This window comes from Miniopterus natalensis, chromosome 1 (assembly GCF_054644295.1).
Source record: "Miniopterus natalensis isolate mMinNat1 chromosome 1, mMinNat1.hap1, whole genome shotgun sequence".
Lineage (NCBI taxonomy): Eukaryota > Metazoa > Chordata > Mammalia > Chiroptera > Miniopteridae > Miniopterus > Miniopterus natalensis.
The window spans coordinates 161,263,075-161,280,578 of record NC_142081.1 but is presented as its reverse complement, the minus strand read 5'-3'; the positions used below and the strand labels follow the sequence as shown (position 1 = coordinate 161,280,578).

The following is a 17,504-nucleotide window of genomic DNA, read 5'->3' as shown; positions in this document are numbered from 1 at the left end:
AGATTCAGGTTATCCCTTTTGGCAAGAATACTGCGTAAGTTATATTGTATTTCAGGGCAACACATCAGGAGATGAAAGGATTTGCATCAAGAAAATAATATAATTCTACTCATTCATTCATTCATTCATTCATTCAAGAAGGATTATCCTGTAAATACAGGGAGGGAAGGAAATCAAGAGTTAGCTGACTAAGAGACTTTTGCAGTAATCTTCCCTTCCAAAACTGTGAAGGGAGCCGGGTGAGGAAAGGGTGGATGTGGCAGATATGAAAAAGGTGTATATGACAAATCTTATGAGCAAGTCAATGCTGAGGGTGAGCTGAAGGGAGGATCCAAACGGAAAAAAAAAGTCCTGTCATGAATAAAGTGTCATTTTACATCATTAACTAAAATACTTCATGCCTATTCGTACTCCCTCCCAAACACAACCGCTTTAGAAATACGTTCCTGAATTTAAAATGACGAAATAAATGGCTTGAGAGTGACCCGTTTCCATCCCTCAGTGTCATTACGGGGAGAGGCCCTGCCGCCTCCTGCCTGCTGGCCAGAACTCTCTGGTGGCAGCTCGGTTCTGGAGCCCGCTGTTCAGAACCAGAGGCGTGGGCGCTGGGGGGGCCGTGAGGACAGCTTACTGGGTTTCCTCAGGGCCGGCAGCAAGAGCACGCGCTCAGCAGCAGGCCGCTGGGCCTGATTTTCCGGCCGGGCAAGTTACTGACCTTCCCTGTGCTCCGGTCTCTCCATTAACACACCTCCACAGAGGCCGCAACAGCAGCGACCGCACAGGGGCACGCGCACATTCATGCGTTAATACAGAAAGCACCCAACACGTATCTGGTACACGGCGCCGCGGCGGCTCTTCATTGCTAACACTGATAGAAAAGCGACGCACAGGCTTATGGAAAGTAAACTTGAGGAGAAAAAAGGCGGCGGCAGAAGGCAGGGGACGTGTGAGAATGGGAAGAGGAAGCGATTGAGGGAACCACTGCACGGCATGGGGCCAAAGGACGCGAGGGAAAGGGCAAGGGGCTAGCAAGAAGGTCCTCCGCCTCACCAACGGGTTCCTACCCTTCGCAGATGCTTGGATTTCAGGAAAAATGCCTGTGTTTATGTTTTAGTTATGTGTGGCATTCTCAGGTTATGGCCCCAATTAGACAATCCCTAAGGCAGAAGTAGGAAGATGGGCTTAATATGAATTACTCAGGAATGTATCGAACGTGCTCAGCCGTTACCTCCACCACAGGGTTTGGAGCACTGAGACCAGCTCTTCAGAGCCCACTCAAAAGTGTCCAGCTCTTCCTGGATGACGTTGTTGTTGTTGATCGTAGGTGCGGAGTCTTCATGGATGATGTACTTGTACGTCAGGCTAGAGCGGGTATCGTTCTCCTGAGGTATAATCTAACAAACACATGAAACAGACACATGTAAGTCACCTGAGAGGGTTTTAACTTACGAATGAAAAATTTTAAATATTTCAGAATATTGCTCTTATTGAAACTGAGAGACTCAAGTTGTTTCTAAAAATATGTTTTTGTTTCAATCAACTAAAGCACAAGTGTGCCCTGTTTAAGAAAAAACCTCTACTATATAAAAACTGTACTATATAAAACTTTGACCATAAAAATATAAAAATACATACACTGAGGAGTAAGAGTTTGTATTATAAAATAACAATTTTATAATAAGATTCACTGTAAATTTCATTAAGTTATATAGCTCCTTAGTGCATTTAAAAATTATTCTTTAAAATATTGTTATGATGAGAGAGATAATAAATTCCCTTCAGAAAATACAGATTATAGAAAAATACCAAAAAAATCATTCATAATTCTACTAAATGAGAGAAATGGAAGCTACTTCTATTATATTGGGATATACCCTTCAGATATTTGCGTATTGTGTGCGCGTGGAAAAGAATGCAGTGTAATGACATAAAACGGAAACAGAGCCTCCTTCAGACCTCACAAGGTTTTGATTAGTATGTTTTGCTATAAAATGACCTAACCCATGAGACAGAATGGTGGTTCAGAAATACACCCACATACATTTATACAAGTAATTTCTGACCTGGATGAAAAAGACAATTGAACTGAAAAAGGACAGTCTTTTGGTGGTGTTTTTTTCAACAAACGGCACTGTGGGGCTTCAGATGGAGCCCACAAGTCCTTTGGCAGCTTCCCTCTCAGTGAGCGGAGCTGGAATCCCCAGCCCCTGCAGTGTGGGCTGGACTCACTGACTGGCTTCTAGCGGACAGAACGCAGCAGACAGGACGAGGTCCCTCTCAAGACCAGGTTAGCGAAGACTGACTGTCTTGGTTGCCCTCTCACGTTCGGCGTCACCCGAGCCGCTGGTTCTAGTGGAAGCCAGCGGCCATGTGACCAAGACAGCTGAGCAGCCGACGGACAGGCTGACGTGGTGAAGGTCCCAGGCCGCCGGGCACCGCAGGAGAAAGCTGAGGGGCAACCTGAGGCCTTCCAACAGCCGGGGACCGCGCTGACTATCCCCGAGGGCTTCTCCACGGCTGACAGCAGCCTCACGGGATACCCCGAGCCAGAACTAGCCGTTTCACCCACTCCCAGACACCTGCTCCACGGACACCATGAGATCATGAATGCTGCTTTGTGTTCATCCACTGAATGCGGGGCGCTTTGTTATGCGGCAACAGATAATACAGACGTCTGTGTGCCAAACAAGCACCTAACATGTCACCCACAATTTATGTAAAAATTAACTAAAACTGGTTCATAAACCTCAATGTAAAATGTAAAACTACAGAACTTTCACACACACACAAAAAAGAGAGAGACAAAAAGTATTTTGAGTTTGGATTAGGCGAAATATTTTATATGAGACCAAAATCTTGATTCAGAAAAGAAAAAACTGATAAATTCTATTTCAATAAAGTTAAAATACAATATTTTGCTCTGTGAAAGACTAAGACAAGGAAAAAGAAGCCCTACAGACTAGAAGAAAATATTTGGCAAGTCGCATATTTCAAAGAGGGCTTACATGAAGGATATATAAAGAACTCTTAAAACTCAACAAAAGGAGACAATAACTACTTTAGCAACAGGCAAGAGATCTGAACAGACACTTTACCAAAGGGAAATAATTTTCAAAGGAAAACAAACCCTTGGAACTGAGTGGGAAGATCTGGTTTTAGATTAGTAAAATAATTTTATAGAGAGTCTAATAAATATTTGTATAGTTTTCCAATCAAGTAGATGTCTTCTGCTTCTATCCATGAGGGAGAAATAGAGATGCCTTCCTGACATTAAAAGCAATAAAACTGGACAGAATTATATGAGGGAACTTGGGGGGGGGGGGGGTAGTAAATAATAGCACAGCAAAGGACAACGATCCCTGTGAAGAGAAAAATGCCAGGTCTGGCTTCCTGACGGGGCCAGGTCTGGACCCTGGCACAGGGAGCTGAGCTCCAGCCAAGACCACATTCTCACTGAGCTAGGGGTAAAGAGCCGAGCTGGAATTCACAGGGCAGGCACTGAAGCCGAGGGGGCTGCGAGAGGGTGGCCCAGGGGCTGCAAGAGTTCCAGGCTGAGGGCTGGTCTGCGTGTGCCCGGGCCGAGACCCAGGCCGCCTCGCCTACCAGGGAGCTGCTGCTGTGGGCCTGGGAGTGGGGTGCAGGGGCTGGGGGTCACACGGGGCTGAGAGACCTGGGAATTCTCATCCGGCCAGGGTTCAAGAGGCCTCATTAACACCTCAGGTGTCCAGGTAATGCACCAAAAAGGCCAAGTCGTAGGAGGAAGGACAAAATGAAAGACCTCAGCCCTAGTGAAGAATAAACCAGGCCCTGAGGATCAGAAGGAACCGACAATGACGACCAGCCAAGATCAAACCCCGCAGCCTGTAAGGAAGGCGATATAAGCCAAATGCCCCAAAACTTGTCATCTGTCACACCCAGTGTACAATTAAAAAGATCATAGGAAGCGGGAAAATGACTCATTAAAAAAAATCAGTCCATAGAAGCGGGTAATATGAAGTTGTAGGACTTAAAGGAAAAGTCAGAAAAAATAAGTGGAAATATACAGAAATCTCAGCAGAGACATGGAAATGATCTTGAAAAACAGTGGAAATTCTAGAAAAGAAAAGTACACTCATAGACTGACATGAAAAATTTAATGAAAGGGCTCAGCAACAGATTGGAGACACATAAGACACAGTCAGTGAGCCTGAACACAGCTCAACAGAAATTCTCCAACCTGAACAGAGGAGAAAAGATTGTAGAAGGATGAACGAAGCCTAAGAGACTTCTGGAACAACTTCAGCTGGTTTAACATCCATGTGAATGAGTCCTAGGAGTAGAGAAATCAGTGAGGAAGAAACAAACTTGAACACAGAATGGAAAATTAACCCAAATTTGGTGAAAAACTTCAACTTACAGAGCCAAGAGGCTTGGTGAACCCCAAGCCTGATGCATACAAAGAACATCACAAACTAAGCATAAAAAAACTACTAAACACACATATCAAAATGATGAAAAAAAATCTTGGAGAGCAGCCTGAGAGAATGGATGCTTTACACACAGAGAAGCAGCATAAATGAGGCCGGCTTCTTGTTTAAAAAATGGATCCGAGGAGACAGAGGTTACGTGACTACGTCTAAGACGGCTCCTGTGCATTGGCCCTGAGGTTCTTTATTTCTTCACCACAGTCTGAGCCCCGTGAGCTTACAAGCCTGCTAGCACCGAATTCAAAATTTTATATACAGTGTCTTAAATGTAGCCCAAACAAGCATGTCCTCAGCCATTAGAGGCAGCTTGCTCTGCAGACCTCTATGAAACTGCATCCAACACCGGCTAACTATAAGCGAGGCTGTGGCCATGGGGCCCACGCAGCTGCGGCTGCCCTCTGGGGCGCTCAGACCCAGGGACTCCCTGCCGGGACGCTGACCGCATCGCCTAGCCACAGAGAGTCCCTCTCCAGTCTCTGCTCTCATACGAGTTCCCTTTCTCTTCTCCCCTTCTGCATGGTGGCTCCACAGGCAGAGCCACTAAAGTGTCACCAATAAAGCTTGTGCACACAACTGTCACCTCACAGTCATGCCCTTGATCGGCCCTGAAATGCTCTGAACTCCCTGAAACAATGTAAAAACATCTTCAAAGTGCTGAAAGAAAAAAAACAAAACTAGCAACCAAAAAGCTTGTATCTAGTAAACATATCCTTTAAGAACAGGGGTAAAATAAAGACATTTTCAGATAATTGAAGGTTGAGAGGATTCTTTGCTAGCACACATGCCCACACCACAAGAAATGCTCAGGGAAGTTCTCTACATTGAAAGTGAATAATACCAGATGGAAAGTCAGATTTACAAGGAAAATGTAGAGCATCGGAAATGGTAAATATGTGGGTAAATATATTTTCTTTTCTTGTCTTCAACAGATAACTAATTACTAAAGTAAAAAAATCATAATACTGTGTTACTGGGTTTATACTGTATATATAATAAAATGTATGGCAAAACTGCACGAAGAGTGGAGACAGATAACGGAATTATTAAAAAGCAAGCAACTAAACATTCAATGTTCAAGGTAAAAGTGTTTTCAGGTAAATTAATAACAAAATTATAACTAAGCCAACTACACAGCCTGTAACGCCACACACCAAAACAATGACAGGATCGTGCAGAGGTCCATCAGTGTGCAGGGTCTCAATGTCGTCCTCAATGCTGTAGTCCCATTCCACACCCAGGTCTATAAAGGTCCGCGACTTGGCTTCTTCCCCTTTGCCATTTAAAATATAGTGGCCCGTAGCCTGGTTCTTAATAGCTAAAGGAACGAAAACGAGAAACCAGCAGGCACTTTATTTTATCGTATCGCAGAGTTGATGACCCCTATTAAGTCTGTCTATCCCCTTCTATAAGTCAAAGACTGTGCTTATTAGCATCAAACAAGCTAAAGTGTCAGCTCTGATATGAGTCCCATTTTCCTTCGTTAGGCACTTAAACGTCCTCAAGAAGGATTTCTAACTAGACAAAAACAATAGCAAAAAGGTTACATAGAAGATAAAAATTAGGAAATGTTCCCATTTGAAAACACTGCCAAAGAGGTTAACAGTTTCAAAGTCACTCAGTCCTATACATTTCCTTGGAAACCTGGGAATATTTTGAAAATAATAGATACTTCTATAATAATTAATATAAATCATGTATGTTAGTTCAGCATATAATATAATGGCTTATTTATTTACTGTGTTTCTTTTTCAAGTTAGCCAAAAGAACCTTCTTTTGGAAATTATAAACAGCCATGCAAATGGATCTGCATGTGCCAGTCAGAAACTGGACACATAGCAGATATTAGACTATTTTAATTAGACAAAATTCTCATTAGATTACTAAATTCACATGTGGTTGCTTTTCAGTCAAAGAGCTTAAAATGCAGTAAAAGTAAGGAGAGGCATATAGTCTGGCATCAACCAAAATATCAGAACTAATTTGTCAAAATAAATATGGCAAATTTTTCTGATATTACTCCTTAATTTAGTGCATTTTCACATATTTCTTTTTCTCATCCCCTAGTGCAGAGCAAAAATGCACATACACCAGTTTGCCAAATGATTTTTTTATTCACGTAATAATGAAACAACCAAGGTTCCAACAAAAATTAAAGCTCTAATTTGAATATTTCTTGAATTAAAGGGAGAGTAATTGGGAGAAATGACCAACAAAATCACGTAATAATGCATTTATATATAACTTGAATCCTGTATAACTATGTATACATATATACATCTATATATATATATACACACATATACATCTACAGACATATATCCATATTTATCTACATACCTATACATATACATATACATACAGATATATAGATAGATATATGACGTCTTTGACATTTCCATGTTGAAGTGCATGGTAAAGCAGAGCCAGGGGACAGAAACACTTACCAAGAATATGAGGAGAAGCCTCGTCTTCTTGGATTAACACATGTCTAGCACCAGGGGGTATATCAAACATCTTAAGGTACCCTTTGCATGTGTAGTAAATATTGTAGGAAGCAAAGGAGAAAACAAAAGCGACAACCACGGTTAGCTGAGCATTACGTTCTCACTGCTCCTGCACGCAGAAGAGGGCATCCATAAACTGAAAGAAGCAGTTTCAGAAATTAACTTCAAAACATTGGTAGCTTGTGTGACATCTGGCATGAGATTAGGGGAAACTTTTTTTTTTTAAATTAAAGAGGAAGAAAAGAGTTGATTTTGTTTCCAACCTATTAGCCATTTATCTTGTGCTGACCTGTGAATTGTGTCAATGACAATTCGGAGAAATTCTATTCTTTCCTGGGTCCTTCTATGTGATTTTAGTTTTGTAAGCCACTGTTTTGAAGTGGGGCCAATTTTTAGAGTACTTGAACTTCTGAAAATATTTTATCAGCCTCTCTATTATTTTAAAAGTCTAAGTGGTGAGTATAGATTGCCAAACTTCTAATTAATAAGGTATCTTTATATTCAAAAGCCTGCCTTATTCTAAAGAAATTACAAAAGGAAAATCAGTGAGAAGCTTCCACTTTTCTTGTGATAAACTCATTTTAACCTTTAAATAAATTTTATAGTGGGAATGTTTTAAAATATATGTTGTAAATTTGACCAAACAATTTGTTTGGAAAATGTCTGCAAGTTATATCAAACACTGACTTTACATGCATCCCCTAACCTCAGTCTTCTAATGCAAAAATAATAAATTCTATATGCTTAATGAGTTGTTCAGGGTTTTAAAATCATATATCAGCCCGGCCGGGTGTGGCTCAGTGGTTGAGCATCGACCTAGGATCCAGGTGATCAGGGTTCAATTCCCAGTCAGGGCACATGCCCAGGTTGTGGGCTCGATCCCCAGCATGGGGCCTGCAGGAGGCAGCCAATCAATGACTCTCATCATTGGTGTTTCTATCTCTCTCTCTCCCTCTCCTTTCCTCTGTCTGAAATCAATAAAGATATATTTTTTAAAAAAAAAGAAAGAAAAAAGAAAAATTATGTGTAGAAACAATTTAAAAAAAATAAAAAATAAAATCATATATCAATCCTGTTATAGTAAATTTCATATATAACAAATCTTCTTAGTATTATTACATATCCTAAACATTATCTTAAGATCACTTAAATTAAAACTCCAACTATAAATCAACAATAGTCAGGGCAAATAAAGAAATCCAGTGTTACATCTCATTTCCATCAAAAAATACACAAATACAGGAAGGTGATGCGACTGATAGCTTATGTTACAAAACATCCAACACAGGATGAATACTGACAGAAACTCAGTTAAAAAAGCACAACTGCTGATGGAATCAGAAAGAAACATATTTGTCATCTGTAAATGGACAATTAATATCTCCTTGTGGGTAGATTTGCCCAACTTTCTCAAAACATTCATTAGTGGCTTAACTAAATGGAATAGTAATTTTGGGTCAGGTTCTCAGCACCTGAGCCAGGGGAAAGTCCAGTACATGAGAAGTGCCCCATTTGCCAGAGCGCGTAAAGTCCAGAGTAACGTGCTTAAGATGCCAAGGACAGCAGAACAGCTTGATGCCGTTTAGGGATGCCCATCTTTCTGCTCTTTGCTACAACTTACCCAGTACATTTTTAGCTTCCCTTGTTTCAGCAAGAGAAATATTACGAGCTCCTTTGGGTAAAGTGAAGGCGCCTCTCGTCTTCCCTTAAATAGAATGTCTTTCATTAGTGGAGGTTTCATGTTTATCAAAGTCTTGCTGTTTCATTGACTATATGATAAGCTATATATATATATAATATTAGGAAAGTTAAAAATATGTTCTGTAATTTTATATGTTGGAGTAAAAATGCATTTATAATAGTTAGCTAATGCCAATAAGCTGTTAATAGTCAATGAAAGTAAGACTAAGCATGAATGAGAAATGATAGAAGTGATTTGAAGTTGAATACTTGCAGATTTCATTTTCCAGCAACTTGAATTCTTTATGGCACCTCTTGCTTAAATGTTTCCCTGTTGGAAAAGGTTAATTAGTCTATTGGATGACTATACAGCCTTAGTGCAAAGAAATGGATGTCAGATTATCTCTGAACAGTTGGAATCTGTATGACTGATGAAAGCTTTCTTCTGTTCTTCTGACATTGATTTGCAGGTTTAGCATAATTTTTGAAGTGTCTGAAAAAAAGTATCACTAGCTCATATTACACATAATATGTAGAATAAATGAGTTATGGCAAAACCTTTTTTCATTACATTAATTCACTCTGGAAAGAATACAAAATGAATTATTTTACATCTAAAACAAAAATATACAACTGCAGTAAAGAACAGTAAAGTACTTCATAAGATGGAGAAAATTACATTTTACTACACCAAGCCATGATTTTTATATATATATAACATTCTAATTCTGTTTGCTTTGCTAAAATAATATAATCAGCCAGGAGGCAACATTTGCTTTATAATAATGTTCGAAGTACAAAACACAGTAAATTATAGCACAGGAATAAAAAAGACATAATAACTAGAGTCAGGGATGCCGAAGAAAACGCATTAAAATAGTCGCCTGGCTCCGCCCCGCCACCCGAAATATATCAAAGAGCGAAGCGGTGGTGTGTGGAATTGGCTTGAGCTGGGGAGCTGAGGCATAGTGAGAATAGAAAGAACAGAATTATTCCATTTGGATGAAGACCAATGCTTTTATACTTTCTTTTCTCCTAAAAAGGAAAGCTACTGCCACAACCACGTGCTCAAAGTAAACCGAATCTTTTTGTTCCTATCATGCTCTGAGAGACAACTGTATGCTGACAGGGCTTTGGAAGAGGTAAGAGAAGTTTCTCAAGGGAAGCACCATGTCAAATTTATTTTTAAATGCCAAAATCTCAGAAACATTTGCCCAATAAATGCTTATTGAATAAGTAAATAATGTTTGTTATAAATTCAAAAAATTTAGTAATAAATATTTGCATCTAAGTCTTTTATGAAAATTCCAATGGATAATTATGAAAGTATTAATATTTTTTCATATTATTTGTGTATTTTTTCCATCTGTTGAAATTTATATACACCTAAGTCCAAGTCATTGATTCTATAACAAGCACAAAAGTTCTCACATAAGTAATTATACCATAGGCTATTTTTGTTTGTATCTCAATTTTGTTTGATGTAAAATTTTTAAATTATGTGAAAACTGGACTCTGGATTTACAGATTTATAACCAGGAAAAACTTGTTCACTTTTAAAATAAAAGAAGCAAAGCGAATGTAATATATTCAATTGTATCTAACGTTTTATGATTTTTTTTAACTTCTGATCAACAACTTATGTGCAATAGAAAATTCAAAGTAAGCATCAATTTTAATAATTAGGCCTAATACATTTTATTAAGAACAAAATAAAACACAGATTTAGCTAGTCACTATCATTGATAGTGGTTTTATCTGTTCCTTCTCAAAATTTAGTAGATAATTTTTATCCCGAGTGCTAAGGAGCACGAATTCAAAGTTTTTTAAGTAGTTCCGTATCCTTATCTGACTAAAAAGAAATCATCAGCTAATGCTCTATGTTTATAGAGAAGACGCAGCATTCCTGAAAGAAGTCTCAAAACCACAAATCATGGAGGAGAAACTCTTCCGAGGCCTCGCTTACCAAGCTTCCTGGGAGTCCTGGTGAATGTCCCCTTCACGGTTCGACAGTGGGAGTTATCTCCTCCACAGACGCCACACTTATCCTCAACCTTGTTAGAGCCGATCTCCCTATCGCAGCCCACTTTCTGGGGAGAGAAGATGGGACACGTGGCCAATTGCAATGTGTCAGGTCACGGTCAGCATCCTAGAGAATGATGGCCTTGTTTGATCAGGCAGGCCGTTGGCACTAATTCATTCTAGCTCTGATTTAAATACCTCAATCTTTTCAAGAACAAATATGCAATCAAATGCCTCATATTCTAGGTTAAATTGGACTCCGGGATAAACTTCCCCCAGTCTAATGACCTTCACATGCAGTCATCATCATCAAACAGTTATTAAGCACAGATGTGGGAGGTGCTGAGGAGACAAAGTTGGTGAGCTTCCCTGGCTGCTCTCGTATTGACAAAGGTGGGTGATAAAACAGTGAGCTGGACACTGGCACAAGCTTTCCAAGCTGGCTCGGATGTAAGACGAAACTTCACCAAAGCGGCAGGACGTTCACGGTCCCTGAAGGGGCCGAGTACGTGGGAATGCGTTCAGGACTGCAGAGGGGATTCAAGCAGAGCCCCGAGGTTGTGTGTTCAGAGGACAATATTTCACCACATTTAAACCAGTGGGAGGTTGGTGTGGAGTGAGTGACGGGGGAAGGAGAGTGAAAGGTCTGCAAAGCATGGCTGTGGAGGCCCGGCTATCAGGAAGAGTTATTTTCACATTAACTACCAGGGAACTACTGAAGGTTTTCTGAGCCGGGGCAGCTCCTTAACGTAAATCGGTGTAGGGCAAACGCTATGGGACATGCCGTGGCGCTTGTAAGCCTGGGAGAAAGTGGGCAGAGGAGACAGTGTGGGGGGTGAAAGATGAACAAAGCCCAGACTGGGCTTTCAGGGAACGTTCAGGATGAACTATGAGCCATCTGTGCACGTGAGGTTCGTTAATATAGCACTAGTTCTGAAGGAAAAGAAATCAAACAGGAGCGATGTGATCGTTAATAAGGATAATTTAGCATGACATGTGGACATGAATAAAAAATAACCTGCATTTTAAAAAAAAAGATTAAATGAGGCAAGAAGCAGATTTTGCATCTTCAGTACTTTTGTTCTGATGTGAAACTTGGTGTTTAAACTTAGAATCAATTGGAAAGTGAGAGAGAAGGAAAGAGAAAAGTTTCTATTCTCTCTTAAGCAAAAGATAAAATACACTTAGCATTGAATTTTTTTAAAAAAAAGACTTTGCATGTTAACAGCAGATAGCTACTAGTAAAATACTGAAAGCAAAGGCGCTCCCAAGTTGTATTCCCAGCCTATAGACATCAGAGTGACTCAGGAAAAGCATGTGACTGGAAACTGGGAAAACTGCATTTACATCTTGATTCAGCCAGGGAGCAAAGCTTGATTTTACTGAGTGCAGTTTCTCCCAGATTTGGTTTAGCTAGTGTACTGCTCATACAGTCACATAATAATGCAATTTCACAGATAAGAAATAGTTTCGAAATCCTGAGAATACGCAGAAGAGTGACAGCAAAAGAGGAACTGCCACGCTCGGCGGGGAGCTCACCACACACTCTCCTCGCACGCAGATGCTGTAGGGGTCTTTGTAAGAGCAGCGCGTCCCGTCGTGCACCAGCTGTTTCATGTAGGCGACATCGCCGGTCTCTTTGGATTGACAGTAAAGGTGGCATCTTTTCTTGGCTGCGTAGGACGGAGGATTAAACCAACTATGTAAAGTGGTATATTTGAACAGTATCATGTATTTTATTTTTTAAATATAAAGTTTCAGCCCGGCCGGGCGTGGCTCAGCGGTTGAGCGTTGACCTAGGATCCAGGCGATCGGGGTTCGATTCCCGGTCAGGGCACATGCCCGGGTTCGGGCTCGATCAATGACTCATCATTGATGTTTCTCTCTCTCTCTCTCTCTCTCTCTCTCCCTCTCCTTTCCTCTCTCTGAAATCAATAAAGATATATTTAAAATATAAGTTTCAGTGTGACTTACTGAAAACGAAAAAGGTTATAAACAAATCAAGAGACAGGGAAATTATACACATGTAACATATTTGCTTCAACCAGGGTGACCATATGATTTAACATCTAAACTGGGATACTTTGAGAATGAAAAGGGCTCTATTACTCATTACACAGGGACAGCAGGTCTAAACTGGGACTATCCCAGGCAAAGCAGGTTGTACAGCAACCCTAGATTTAACCACAGCTCTTCAAATACTTTCCATCAGAGCCACCTAACCTTTAGTGATGCTTAGCGCACCAAAAGGGTTTCTCTTTCATTTGACCCAATGACCTAGTACAGTTTTTGCCTCTGTATAACCTCACTTATTAAATTTAATATAATTTATGTAACTCACTTCACCAAAATAGATTTAAAAAATAATGCATTTCTTCTTAATGTACTGCAACTTTGAATTCCTACGTGGATGCATCTTTCTTTTAAAACAGCTTTTTAAATTTAACTCAGCAGTGTATTATATCATATGATAATTATGGAACTATTTTCTTTTATTTACCCAAATAAGAAATATAGTGAGAAGTTCCCATTTGAACATATTTAACTGGAAAACTCAAGGGTAAGAAGAGAAACACTAAAAGGGACTTTCCAAGCGTATTTTTAAAAATCTAGTGTAGGACACAAAAGTAAGAAGATTATGAAGTTTCTGTGGTTATTAAATAATGGTCTTTTTCTTACTCCTGACCCACTGGAAAAGAACTATATTTTCCTCTAGCTATTCAGGAAGGACAGATCACAATATTCCAGAAGTGTTTCCTAGTAGAGGGATTTCCATTGAAGGAGGAAACTCCACATCTCTTACACGCTTTTCATTTTGTTTGCTTTCCACTGGTCTTTTTGGTAGTGATGGTGGCAGTCTGCTTGCCAGGAACTATTCCACAGTTCTCACCCCTCTAGGGAAAGGAGAACGTTAACCTTCTTCTCGAAAGCCAGAGGGATTTTACCCCTTAAGCACCAAGGTTCCTAAGTCACCAAACGGATCACGCATCCAAGGGACGGGAGTGGAGAGCGCGTGACCTCTCAGTCGCCACCCAGCAGCGGGCGAGAGGGCGTCCACTCACCGTCAGGGTGCTCGTAGGGCAGCCAGTGGTGTTTACTGCTCTGGTATTCAAAGTGGGAGTTTCGCTGCTGGCACTGCTGTGCCCTGAAGTCCTCAAAGTGTTTTTGGCACTCGTCTGTATTACAAAGCTGGTACTCAAAATTAACACCCGGACAGTCCTGACCGCCATTGATGGGCCTAAAGAAAAGACAACATTTAAAAAGGCCTTTTGGCGCCGGTCCAGCAGCTGAAGCCTGCAGACACAGCGCTCGAGAGAGGGCAGGAAGCCAGAGCTCCTGAGGGGCCAGCGCCAAGTGAATGAACTCATGCTTCCTCATTTCCATCCCTGCCCAAAAGCACCGCCCTCTCCCCGCTGGGGCGGGGACGTGGGGCAAAACGCAACTTACAGTGGCTTTTCAAACAGTGTACTTTAAATGCATGGCAAACGCAGATAAAGAAGAACATAGATATGGACCCAGGAAATTTATATTTTCTACCACGCATAAAACACACAAGCGCAGCCCAGAGAGACTCTGACCACAGCTCTGTACCTCAGTTTCCCATCCTTTCTTCCTTAGAGAAAAACTGAGAGGACTGAATGCGTTAACATATTTAAAACACTCACAACAGAGTGTGGCTCACAGTGAAACCTAGCTGCTCTTACTCCTGTAGATTTTATTGTTTTTGTGACTTCCACTGATACTAGCATCACCTCTTCCCATGAAGACAGGCATGTGACACCGAGTCTTCATCAAAGACATTCAGAGCCAACGTGCTGCCAGGCACAGGGCTGCTCACATGCTAAACCCAGACGAGGGAGAATGTCCTAAGTGCAATATTTTGGTTATTTTTTTCCCTTAGAAAATAAACTTTCTTGAGTGCACAAGAGGGATTCAATCCATTCAGTCTGAGTGAATGAGCGGATAACTTCCCCCACAGTTCCTTGCCTTCTCTCAGCACCCTTTCGTTGTTGTCGTTGTTGCCCTGCTCTGAAACATCCGCTCCTACGTCCGAGCGAGCGAGCGTCCGTACTTGGTACTCCTCCTTCCCTGAAACACCCACGCTTCTTACAGCGAATCTCAGGCCCTCGGCGCCCAGGCCCTAGAGTGCAGTGATGGGCTTCCCCTGCTCAGTTCCTTAATATTCCAAAGCAAGTTTCTTCAAAATCTCTAATCTCCGCTCAAGCCTCTCACCTTCACCAGGGACTACACTTCACAAAATTGATAAATGAAGATGTACCCAATAGAGACACTTACCCCCTTAGTTTTCATGTTCTGTGTTTAACATGTACTTCATGAAACAAATAATAATGACATTATATTGAAGCATTTTCTGGCCTATCCAAAAATAACCAGAACTACAAGGGTCATACTCACATTGGATTATTGCACTGGCGTGTCCTGAAACGAGCACCAGTTCCACACGTCCGGGAACAGGAGCCAAACTTAGTCCATGACCCCCAGTTGCCGTCTTGTTTTTGCTGATTAGCGTTCTTCCACATGCAGTGGCCCTTATAGCACCACTAGGGAAATGACAAAGGCAATTATGATAATCAGGCATATGCTAACGCTGGAGTTGTTATACAAGAGCTGGAATGGAAGGGCTTCATTCCCCAACCCCACCAGGTGAAAATGTATTTAAAATGACCCCAAAGCAATGATAACAATAAGGTTCTCTATGCAAAGGGTAATTTAGATGTGCACTTTTAACTATAAAATTGAAATAAAAAAATAATTCATTCCAATGCATTTTTATAGGATACATTTACTGGTGAGGATCAATCATAACCAATAAAAATTATCTGGGCACCTACGTACAATAAAAGTATTTCAGGAAGTTGGATGTTCAGAGTTTATTTGGAAGATATCTTTTCCATAAAGCAAAAATGAATCAACTCATTGTTGCTCTTGTTATTTTAGTCAAAAGTCTGTAATACCAAATTTTCCCACAGTAGCACACCGTATGTAATGTGTTTAGCATAGTGCCTAACAAAGTTTGAACATGGATAATGGCAGGTTTTATTATTACTGTTATTATGCTTGTAATCTTCATTGCAAGTACAGTTTATACACATTTGAAATAGAGCTTTAAAGGGCATTAAAAGAACTAAAAGCTATATAAATCTTCTTTGCCAGCTTTTGGCCCTCTCAATAATATCTTATTTCCAAACTAGTCAAGGCATTTCAACTTGAGTTCTTAACATGCCTTTGTTTTGGGATGGGTGATCTTTGAGTAGGGTAGCTGGCACTTGGCCAGTCTTTGAGCATTTAATCCTGACTGCACAACTTGAGATTCAAAACCTCTGGCATCTTTCCCCAAGGAGCAAGGCCAAATCTTCTGTGTAAATTCACAGGACTTTATTTCTGGACAACTTTCACAAGGAGTGGGAGGCCAGCAAGTAAATCAAATCCCATTAACAGGGTCCCAGATATTCTGCTGGCTGCTGCTTCTTGGTCTATCAGTAGTGGGCTGAATAGTGGTTCCAAAGGTCCTAGAATCTGTAAATGTTACCTTATTTGGAAAACAGTCTTTGCAGATGTGATTAAATTAAGGATTTTGAGGGGAGGTTATCCTGGATTATCCAGGTGGGCCCTGAATGTAATCATGTGTGTCCTCATAAGAGAGGGGCAGAGGGACATTTGCACACAGAGGAGGAAAGGAGAGCAATGTGGTCATGAAGTCAGGGACTAGAACGGTGCAGCCACAAGTCAAGGAATGTGGGCAACCACTGGAAACTGGAAGAGGCAAGAACACATTCTCTATTACAGCCTCTGGAGAGAGTACGTTCCTGCCCACACATTGATTTTGGCTCAGTGAAACTGATTTTGGACTTCTGGCAGCCAGATATATGAGAAAGTACATTTCTGTTGTTTTAAGCCACTGAGCCTGTGATAACGTGCTAGAGAGATCATTGGAAACTACTATACAATGTTAGCACATTACCGTAATGAAACCTCACAAGTTATGGTACTCATGAAAATGAAATAGAGCTCTGTGCATCATTTTCCAGACTTTTAAAGGTGATTAAATCTTCATGGAATAGACAGACTCACTTTTCCAGCAGCACATTCAGTCCCATCAAGTGGGGGTCCCTTTTTAGTCTTACAAAAGTAGGGGTTATCAGGATGGCTACACCACAGCTGTTTACATGGGTCAAACGTTCGGAACTGGAAGAGAGAAAATAAAAATTTCAATGAAATACAGACAGCAGGACATACTCCAACAATATCTTCTATTTTAATTTCAAGTCAACAGCCAAAGTCGTGGCATGCTGAGAAAAAAATACTGCCTAAGAATTCCAAGTAGAGAATATTTTTATTCTGCTTTTTAAAATAATAGTGATAAACAATGATTTGTCTGGGATTCTCTAGTTGACTCTTAATATTTCTGCATGCAATTTCTATTTTCTGGTTTTCAAACAGACAATGCTGGAATTTTTAAAAATGTAATTATTATGAATGTTTTAAATATGAAAATGTATTATAATGATTATGCAGCTCTCAAGCTACCAACATGGCTTCTCTTCACCCTTGTAAGTATGAACCAGTCAGATATAAGTAAAAAAATGCCCATCATAATGAGCTGACTAAAAGCAGAAAATATCTGTCAAACTGTCTATGTAAGATAACGTATTCCGGGTGTAACAAACTATTGCAACACATTCATGTAGTTTATAAATTAATTTCCAACTAGAGAAAGCATGCAAGAGATATAGAAATATTTGTTATTTGCACGAACCACAATTGTTTAGGTCAGGATATCTATTGAAGACCCATGGCTCAATAAATTCTG

At 40.5% G+C, this 17,504-nt stretch overlaps 1 protein-coding gene across 1 annotated transcript in view; it reads right to left on the bottom strand.

Moving 5' to 3' along the window:
* ADAMTS3 (ADAM metallopeptidase with thrombospondin type 1 motif 3) overlaps positions 1-17,504 on the bottom strand; it is a 219,164-nt gene that overhangs the window by 10,954 nt on the left and 190,706 nt on the right. The window contains exons 11-18 of the mRNA XM_087826545.1: positions 16,766-16,879; positions 15,089-15,234; positions 13,735-13,910; positions 12,212-12,345; positions 10,617-10,740; positions 6,911-6,991; positions 5,618-5,781; positions 1,229-1,394 (exon numbers count right to left, since the gene is read on the bottom strand). Of these exons, the coding sequence (XP_087682671.1) occupies positions 1,229-1,394; positions 5,618-5,781; positions 6,911-6,991; positions 10,617-10,740; positions 12,212-12,345; positions 13,735-13,910; positions 15,089-15,234; positions 16,766-16,879 (1,105 nt within the window). The remainder of the gene's footprint in view (positions 1-1,228; positions 1,395-5,617; positions 5,782-6,910; positions 6,992-10,616; positions 10,741-12,211; positions 12,346-13,734; positions 13,911-15,088; positions 15,235-16,765; positions 16,880-17,504) is intronic.